This window comes from Mus pahari, chromosome 2 (assembly GCF_900095145.1).
Source record: "Mus pahari chromosome 2, PAHARI_EIJ_v1.1, whole genome shotgun sequence".
NCBI lineage: Eukaryota > Metazoa > Chordata > Mammalia > Rodentia > Muridae > Mus > Mus pahari.
Genome location: NC_034591.1, coordinates 100,045,411 through 100,055,627, shown reverse-complemented (window position 1 = coordinate 100,055,627; position 10,217 = coordinate 100,045,411). Strand labels below are relative to the sequence as shown.

The window sequence follows — 10,217 nt, the reverse complement described above, 5'->3', positions numbered from 1 at the left end:
AAAGAAGGCTCTGGGGCTTAGAGCATTCATTGTTATTCTTGTCTGTGTATGTACAATGTGTGTGTGTGTGTGTGTGTGTGTGTGTGTGTATGTACAATGTGTGTGTGTGTGTGTGTGTGTGTGTGTGAGTGGGTACGAGTGTGTCACTGGGCATGAGGGGAGGTCAGAGGACAACTTCCTGGGTGTGTTTGTATTCTCCACTGTGGATACAGGGTTTGAACTTAGATCTTCAGGCTTGCGTGTCAAGCGCTTTTACCACCTAGTCCGAAAGGACGTACATCTTAAAGCACTACTTCTGTTTAAAGGTTATAAAATAAAGAGCTACGGCTGAGTTCAGGAAGTGTTCTGCGTACAAGCTGAGTAGCCTCACATTGCTTTTTCGTCCATGCTTGTAACTGCTACCCCTAAACTGACTTTTATCTGACACTTAGAGATAGGATATAAACTCCTGGGCTTTCTAGTCATGGCGTCAATAAGAGCAGCACCTGGGCCCAGTGAAGTGGCGTGCTCAGTAAAGTTGACTGCTGGCAAATCTGACATCCTGAGTTCAGTCTCCAGGACCCTATGACCAAAGGGTAGAACTGACTCCCAGAAGTTGTCCTCGGATCTCTGCACACGTGCCAGGGCATTTGTGCATCACCCCCTACACATACGGACACAAAACGAGTAGATGAAATACATAAACAGTAGCATTGGTATGGAGCGGGGAGGTTCTTTTGTACCACACTTGATCAGTTGATCAGCTTGTTATAGGCTAACTCCTGAAAAGCCATTGGGTGGAGTGCACTAATGTCTCCTTAGGGCTCATCTAACAGGGCCGACATTATATTTACTGTGAATTTCAGAGTATTTCTAGGGTTTCCACCCTCCCCAGGATTGACGCAGGTTTGATCAGGGAGGAGTGTTAGTGGCTGGTTTTGTCTAGTTGTTACGTGAGCACTCACCAGCAAGCAGTGACACAGGGCATGGAAATGTTGTTGATTTGTTTCCAGCTCATCCCAGTCCAGCTGCCAACAGCTTGTGGGTCTGAGGATGAAGGGCAGTCCATAGGTCAGGGACTCGCAGATCCCGTTAGATGTCAGAGCCCTGGAAAAGAAAGACTTCCTTAGTGGTATCCAGGACCTCTCACCACAGCCTTCTGAATTCGGCTCTGGAACTTATTGTGCCTCAGGCTGTGTAAATTACATAGTGTGCGGTCAGATCTGCACACGGAGTTTTCAGAGCTCAACAGTCTTCACAGGGGGCTTTACAGTAAGGACTAGAAAGCAGCCAAGCTGGGCTTTGCCATCAGGGTTGTGCTTGAGAGCTGAGTCCCCTGAAGCAGCAAGTCTAGTACTTAGTGTAGTGGTACGGTGGGAGTTGGGTTCATTCCTGTACTAATCCTAAAGGGGTTTTGATAAGCATCCATTGGATGGTTGGCTGCCCTTGAATTAACTTTGCCTTTCTCTGCACTCAGAGGCCGTGTTTCCAGTTCTTGCCTGTATCTCCAAGTCTGCGGTAGGTAGCAAGTCTACATCTGCTCCTCCGGCTTCCACCTTCTGAGGAGCCAGCCTTATCTATCTATCTATCTATCTATCTATCTATCTATCTATCTATCTATCTATCTATCTATTTATTTTTATGACAAGCTTGTAACTGCTATTGGCCACTGACTGCAGCCCGACTGCAGAGATGTAATCTAAATCAGTAAGAACAGCTTGGACTAGCGAGGCTTCCTCGAAGCGTACTTGACCACTTGAAGCTTATACGGAGAGTCTGAAGAGAGGGATGCCATCTGGTAGAGCGTGCTGATGTCTCCTTTGGGGTCATCTATTCTTGACACGCCATCAGCTGTACCAGGAAGCAGGGATGGGCTGAGGAATCGCTCTTGGAGATCACATTTCAGACATACTACAATAGAAGGAGAGTTAGAGAAGAGACTGGGTTACCTCAGGCTAGGCCTTTAAGAGACAACGATTCCTACTAGTTTCTATTCACTAAGCAGGCAAGGGTCAGGAGGGGGTAGGGGGAATAGGACAAAGAAAGCAAGCTTGGTTGAGAAGGTAAAGCAGATCTGCCACCTGTGGTCTAACTATCTCTAAATAGTTTACTTATCCTCTGAGCCTGACATGATTGTCCCTTGCTTTACTGCCGGGCTGGCTGACCTGTTGTCTCATAGCGAGAGCTCTGGCTTGCCATTCAAGAGGACCACGTGTTCTTGGTGGAGCAGCTAATGGTAAACTATGCAGAGGCCCTTGGGTATCACGTTAGGAAATCTCGCCTCTGCTGCTTCCCTGTGGCTTTGGCAAGCGTGTTGGGCAGATGAAGGAAGAGCAGGAAAGCGGAAGTCAGAGAGTCAGCTGACTGCTACTGTTTTCCTCTGGGCTCTTCTAGGGGCCACCGGGGGCTGTGGGAGGCACAAGTTCCTGAAATAGCTTATTTTGAATGCCCTGAAAGGAACCTGAGTATTGGACAGAGTAGAAGGCCTCAGAGTACAGCGGTGGTATGATGTCCGGCGTGCGTAATCTGGTACTGAGCTGGATGGCTCTTGGTGTATGGCACTCTGCTCTATTAAGCTTTTTTTAAAAATTTTTTTTTAATTTTTTGACAGGATTTCTTGCAGCCCAGATTGACCTTTGACTTGCTGTGTAGCTGGAGATGACCTTGAACTCCTGCTTCTCCAGTCTCTACCCGCTGAGTGGGTATGGTTTGAGGTGTGTATCAGGGTTTTGTATTTCTACCCCAGCAGTTACCTTTAGGTGCCAAGGGCCCAGGGTTCTGCTGCTCTGAGCCTGACCCCTCGATGCTACAAGGTGTTAAAACATAGCTCTCTGGTTTGAATAGATGGTGGACATGCGAGTCTGTGGACACTGGGTCCTTGTGAGAAGGGGACAGGGCTGCCATGTGGAGCTTGCTTCTGAGTTGTTACAGTTTTCCTCAATTTGATGCCTAGCTAAGTGAGATTGTTAGGAATTTTATTTTTATTTTATGCATGTTTTTTTCTGTCTGTCTGTCTGTCTTCATGTATGTGCCGTACATGGGGGCAGGGCCTGAAGGTAGAGCCGTTGTCTTATCATTGAGGTATCAAGGACTTTGTTTCTGTCACTACTTGGCCCTTGCAGGCTGGGAGGGTCACTCTTGAGAATACCATCACCAGACGGCTTCACCTGATTCTCGCCTAACCCCTGGGCCTCAGACCATCTGGATTTCGCTGCCTCTCTAGAGTCATCCAGAGTTCTAACCCTAGTCAAGGATATTCTTAGCCTACAGAATCTATCTTTTCAGGGTTGTGTACTTGGATGATCCTTGACTCTGGAAGAAGGAGGAAGACTCTGTGGAGTAAGAAAAAGGTGGATGTTTTCTTGGTCAGTTTCACTGTTATGCAGCCAGGCTTTGAAGAAGACCTCCATGCTGACAACGTCGTTGTCTAGAGTCTCAAGGACAACGTCAGCTTCCAGGATAGAACTCTCTGCAGAAGAAAGGGAAATAGTGATTAAAGTGGGTTTTTTCTTTTTCTTTCTTTTTGGTTTTTTCAATCTTAATATTTATTTATTTAAAGTTTTTTTTTCTCCAGGGGGTGGCTGGGGAATGACTGAACTGTTAAAAGTATGTACTGCTTTTGCAGAGGGTCTGAGTTGAATTCCTAGCGTTTATATCATTTGCAACACAACTACCTGTAACTCCAGCTCCTGGGATCTGATGTTCTCTCATCTAAACTGTGAGGGTACCTGAACTCACACATGCAAACAGGTGTAATTAAAAATAAAAAAAACCCCGTCTTCACAATTATTTAAAAATAGATTCGTTTTAGTTGAAAATTGTTTTTGTGTTGTGGTTGGAGAGATGACTCAGCTGTTGAGAACACTTGTTCTTGCAGAGGATCTGGGTTTGATATCTGCACCCACATGGTGTCACACAACCATCTGTCACTCACGTTCCAAGGGATCCAACACCTCTTTGGACCTCAGTAGGCACCAGGCATGCGTGTGGTACAAATATATACATGCAGGAGAAAGACTCACACACATGAAATAATAAAGCAAATCTAAAAATGTTAAAACGCTATTTATGTGTTTGGGTTTTTTGTCTGCATGTCTTGCACCACAAATGGGCCTGGCGACCACGGAGGACAGAGAAGGGCATCAGATGCCCTTGGAACTGGAGTTATAGATGGCTGTGAGTTATCTTGTGGTGCTGGGAATTGAATTCGGAAGAACAACTGGTACTCTTAATTGCTGAGTCATTTCTCCAGCCACTTATTTTAAATGTTTATGCGTATGTGTCTATATGTAGGTACTGCATGCAACCCTCTGAGCTGGAGTTACAGATGGTCATGAGATCCTTGACTTGTGTGCTGGGAAAGTGAACTTGGGCTCTCTAGGAGAGCAGCAAGTGCTGAGCCAGCTTTCTACTATTATTGCTACTAGTACTGTAATTATTTTTTGAGACAGGATCTAACTGTATATCTTGGGCTGTTCTGGATCTCACTATGTAGAGATCAGGCTGGCTTTGAACTCACAGAGAGAGCTCCCTGCCTCTACCTCTCAAGAGCTGGGATTAAAGGTATGCACTACCACACTCAGTTAAGTTTGTTTGTTTGTTTAGTTATTTGGTTTTCTGAGACAGGGTTTCTTTATGTAATCTGGCTATCCTGAAACATGCTCTGTAGACCAGGCTGGCCTGGAACTCAGAGATAAATAAATAAAATAATAAAAAATAATAAAGAGGCCTGCCTGCCTTTGCCTCCCAGTGCTGAGATCAAAGAAGTGTGTTGCCACCACCTGAAAAGTGTTTAATGTTTTAATTAAGCATTTTTTGTTTTTTATTTTGTTTTTGTTTGTTTGTTTTTTGAGACAGGGTTTCTCTGTATAGCCCTGGCTGTCCTGGAACTCACTCTGTAGACCAGGCTGGCCTCGAACTCAGAAATCCACCCGCCTCTGCCTCCCGAGTGCTGGGACTAAAGGCGTGCGCCACCACTGCCCGGCTAATTAAGCATTTTTTGAGACAGAGCTAGGCTCTGTAGCCTCGCTGGTCCAGCATTCACTGTGTAGACCAGGCCTTGAATGTGTCACAAACCTTCTACCTTCCTTTTCAATTCCTGGGATTATAAATGTGAACCATTACATGCACCTAATTTTTAATTATATAATTTGAAAAATATAAACTTTAAACATACCTATCTTCTGACACACCAACTATTTTTTTTTTTTTTTTTTGAGACAGGGTTTCTCTGTGTAACCCTGGCTGTCCTGGAACTCACTCTGTAAACCAGGTTGGCCTCGAACTCAGAAATCTGCCTGCCTCTGCCTTCTGAGTGCCGGGGTTAAAGGTGTGCGCCACCACGCCCGACTCAACTATGTCTTAATATCTGTCCTAGACACACCCTTGGAGCGTTCACAAGAGACTTAATACAAAGATGTTCAGCACAGCGTTATCATCCCGACAATCAAACTCCAAACAGGAAGCAAGTCTAGTTAGTGTCCATCAATAGAGGAATGTTTAAATAAATTATGACACACTCACACTGACTTGTACTATGTAGTCATTAGCAATTTAAAGCTAAGTTTACCAACATGGAAATTTAGAAAGGAGTAATATGATTCCATTTGTATGAATGTAAAACTATCTGTGAACATGTATCCATAAGTATGTACCTGCAAACGTGCACCCATGAGTATGTACATGCAATTTTGTATCCATGAGTATGTACATGCAAACGTGCATCTGTAAGTATATACACAAACCTATTATAAAGGTCTGAAAGGCTGCCATCCAGCTATTAGCTGCTAGGAAGCAGAAATGGGCAGGGTTCTGAGACACATTCTCTTTTTATTCATACTCCTACATTCTTTAAATTTATCTTAATTGTTTATTTCTGTTTTGAAATACTCTAAGGCGCTGGAGAGATAACTCAAAAGTTAAGAGTGCTTGTGGTTCTTATAAAGGACCAGAGTTCAGTTCCTGAGCTCACACTGGAATTCCAGCTCCAAGGAAGGGTCCAATGCTCTCCTCTGGCATCTATGGGCACCTACACACACACACACACACACACACACACACACACACACACACACCCCTCAAATAAATAAAACAAATCTTTAGAGAACACCAAAAATATTCTAGAATATAAAAGCTATGAAAAACTACACAGCAATGTTCATTAGTTATTAATGAGGGACATATCAGTTGTATGTTATCCTTTTTAGTAAAAATGTATTCAATTATTACTTCTGTTAAAATGAATCTTGATATTTAAAAGAAAAAAGACGAACTATTATATTGGCCCTACCTTATCGTACTGATTACAGAGTTACTCATTGGCACACTGTCTCACAGTGTGATTGGCATCCAAGAGGAGGGGATAGGCTGCTGTGTGGTGAGAGGCCCTGGGTAGGTGAGTTAATAGGCTTTCCTGGGGGCACTTCTGAATTCAGCCAGTTCTACCTCTGATGCTGGCATCTGCTTCTACAAGTAAAGGTTGGGGAAAGCCAGAGAGAAGGTAGTGGAGGAGGCATGGACAGAGGCGGGGAGGGAAGAGCTGAGGAGATACCCCGAGGGTCCACTGAGATACAAAGGGCCTAAGAAAAGCCAGCGGTTCAGATGAATTAACCTCTGTGTATGACTCGCGAATGCCAGGCAGGTTATTTCTAGAGCGACATTCCTGAGGAGAAGTTGGTAGAGGTGGCAGACTTCTCCACTTCAAGAACAAAGAAGGTTCAGTCCATGGTGCTGGCTCCAATGCAGGAGGTGCAGGGAGCGAGATGACTTCACATTCATTTAAGGACTTCTCCTGCCTCCGACAGGGATAGCAAGTACAGAACACTTTTTTTTTTTTTTTTTTTTTTTTCCTGGCCGGCGAGATCAATTTTGCTAAATAGTTATGCGGATTCATTCATCACCAAGGACACACAACTCTCTGTCCCTGTGGAATTTCTAAAGCAGCAGCCTTGAGCACTCAGTCTCAGACTCCTGTCTGCTCCATTGCGTTTTATGGTGCTAGAATAATAAGCACAAGAAATTGCCAAAGCAGCATTTAAATAACTAATGTGGATCATCTGGTGATGACAGAGGCAAACACAGTGAGGGGGCAGCTGGTTCCTAGTGAGCAAAAGAACCCTTAAAGCAACAAGGCAAGGATAGAGCTAGAGAGATGGACTTGAGGGGCTGGAGAGGTGGCTCAGTGGTTAAGAACACTAGCTGTTTTTTCAGGAGACCTGGATTCAGTTCCCTCACACCTGCATTTGGCTAATGACTGCCTGTACTCCTGTTCCAGGGGATCCCACTGACCACCCTCTGGCTTCCAAAGGCACATGTAGTGCACGCACACACAAAACATTCATATACATAAAGTAAAAATAAATAAATAAAAACCCCGAGAGTCTCAGAGAAGTAAGCACGAAGGGTAGAAGATTGGGAACTCCCACGATGGGCAGCAGGAGGGGACAAGACATCATTATTTATAGTATGAACCTAGAAACATCATCATCATCATCATCATCATCATCATCAACAACAACAACAATGGAAAGGAGTTTCTAAAGTACATAAAACTGTAAAGCTAACACGGAATGGTGAGACCAAGGAAAAGTAGTTCTGCTAAGAAGGGGATGAAGCTGGGTGTGGTGGCCCATGCTTTACCCACCATGCAGGAGGCAGAGGTAGGTGGAATTGCTGGCACTCAAACCCTGGTCCTCCAGGAGAGCAGCCAGTGCTTATCACGCGGAATCATCTCTCTAATCTCCATTTCTCACCTCTTAACCCACACGCTCTGGGAAGAGTAACAGCAGAGTTTCCTCATTCGAAGAGATTCTCGTGCCATCTCCATAGAGGTGCAGGGCTTCAGGTTGGAACCTTTACTCTACTGTCTCAGAAGGAATGGCACCCTTTCAGGGACAAGCACTGGCTGCTCTTCCTAAGGACTCAGCTTGGATTCTACTGTCACCTCCTCTTGGAGCCATCACCCTTCAGAGACTCCACCTTCCTCTTCTTCTGCGATGGTCCAGGGCGCTCCTCCCCATCGCCCCCCCCCCCGTTGACATCCTATTTTTTCAAGATCAAGTTCAAATGCTACCTGTACACGTCCTGACCCACCCTCCATGTGTGGGTGATGGTGGCGGGGCAGATAGCTCATTGTATAGTTTGTGTTGTCACTGTCGTTAGTTGGGGACACATTTGACCTTCCCCATTTAGATGCAGGCTTCTTTTCACGTCCATCCTGCCCATCCCCCAGCTGGGGCCTTGGCAGAGGCCTGTCACTCCCGTTGCTTTTCCTGTGACCCTTCTGCTTCAGCTAAGTTAGTCTCCTTGTCACATGACTTCCTTCCTTCCTTAGGGCTTTTATTACTCTGTTAATCCTCGGCACCTCCTTCAGCATTTGTCCAGGAGCTGTGTTGATAAGCTCTTTCCTTGCTGGCTTTAATTAGCGACGGGGTGCTTGTGAGCTTCATCTATTCAGTATTAATCATACTTGTTAATTTATTTCTGTTGAAGGCTTTATTTCCCCAGTGTGATTTAGTGGAAAGATCAGGACTTGAGCTGTGCCTTGGATGTTGTTAGTTGTGTGTTTTGGGGAGGGGTGGGGACACTATAACCAATTTCCTAGTTATCGTGACGCACTACAGTGTACATTGTTTAAGAACAGCAGGCAGTAGGCCAGCCACTGCCTCCATCCTCCCTTTCGTCTTACATTTCTTTATCTTTCCCTCCCTTTCTCGCAGTCATTCTGGGATGAAACAGGGTCTCACATGTTCCAGCCTGGTCTCAAACTCGTTATGTAGACAAGGATGACCTTGAAGTTCTCATCTTCCTGCCTCCACGTCTTAAGTGTCAGGATGATGAGGGTGGGCATTCACCACCATACCGTAGTTTATGTGGTGCTGGGGGTCAAACCCAGGGCTTCATGCACATAAGGCAAGCATGCTAGTAACTGTGCCATATGCCCGGCCCTTCTACTCTTCCCTATTCTCATGGGCAGAAAGAAAAAAAAGAGTACTTTTTTTTCTCTTCAAACTGTGTTTTGCTAGGTCATTCTCCTTGGCTTCTGCTTTCCTCTGGGTTAGAACAGCAGCGCCCACTGCGGCATTACTCACAAACATAACTAAATATGCTAAACCGGAGAGCTGGGAAGGAGATATTGTTCTTCTTAGATAATACTGAAGCATAGCTCCTCCCAGAAAGCAAGGCATTACGCATCTGATGAAACAGGCCCCTTGACACGGTGCCAGATCGAAACTACAGCCTTGCTTGAGTCCTTGTAGCCACAGGAGGCGGCATCCACAGTCTATGTGTGGACTTATTCTGTCCCCTAGTGGCCACTGCAGTGACAGCCTTCATTGAGCTATGAGCTCGGTATTGAGAATCAGGTAATGCCTGAAGGTAAATCCTGAAGCAAAGTCACACAACTAAAGTGTCTGTTTGAAAAATATTTTATTTTGTGTGTTGTGAGTATGTGTGTGTACCTCAAAGTATGCATGTGTTCAATGTGCATGCCTGTGCCTGCAAAAGCTCATAGACTTGGATTTATTATGAACTGCCATGTGGGTGCTGGAGGAAGTGTTTCACTGGGAATGGGCTTGAAGAGCTTAAGGCCTGGCCCGACAGCCAGCTTGCTCTTCTTTCCTCTGTGTTTGTGGCTGAAGCTCTCGGCTTCCTGCTACTGCCGGCATACCTGCCGCCTACCGCCTGCCACCATGCTATCCCCCACCATTGTGAATTCAGTCCCCTCTGCAACCATAAGCCCAAACAATCTTTCTTCTATAAGTTGCTTTGGTCATGGTATTTCATCACAGCAACAGGAAAGAAGCCAGTCCTCTACGCTGGAAATCATAGTGATGGCTAGGCTGAGAGCCTACTGTATATGAAATAAGGACTCTGGACACCTAGAAGCACTGCAGACTTTTAAGCAGCTCTTGGGAATAAAGATTAAAAGGTTACCCCTAGGAAGCCCACATCTACAACGATGTGAACATTTTAGATGTCCAAAGTCTTACTGTTTCTGTCACTTGTTTCTTTTTAGTGAAGTATGTGATCCAGAGTGGAAGAAAATATATCTTAACTACAGGTTTTTTTGTTTGTTTGTTTGTTTGTTTTTCAAGACAGGGTTTCTCTGTGTAGCCCTGGCTGTCCTAGAACTCACTTTATAGATCAGGCTGGCCTCGAACTCAGAGATCCACCTTCCTCTGCCTCTCAAGTGCTGGGATTAGGCATGTGCCACCATGGCCCAGCTCTTTTTTTTTTTT

At 45.2% G+C, this 10,217-nt stretch overlaps 1 protein-coding gene across 1 annotated transcript in view; it reads right to left on the bottom strand.

Moving 5' to 3' along the window:
* M1ap (meiosis 1 associated protein) overlaps window positions 1-10,217 on the bottom strand; it is an 83,180-nt gene that overhangs the window by 22,008 nt on the left and 50,955 nt on the right. The window contains exons 5-7 of the mRNA XM_021191442.1: window positions 3,275-3,448; window positions 1,728-1,890; window positions 945-1,086 (exon numbers count right to left, since the gene is read on the bottom strand). Coding sequence (XP_021047101.1) covers window positions 945-1,086; window positions 1,728-1,890; window positions 3,275-3,448 — 479 coding nt within the window. The remainder of the gene's footprint in view (window positions 1-944; window positions 1,087-1,727; window positions 1,891-3,274; window positions 3,449-10,217) is intronic.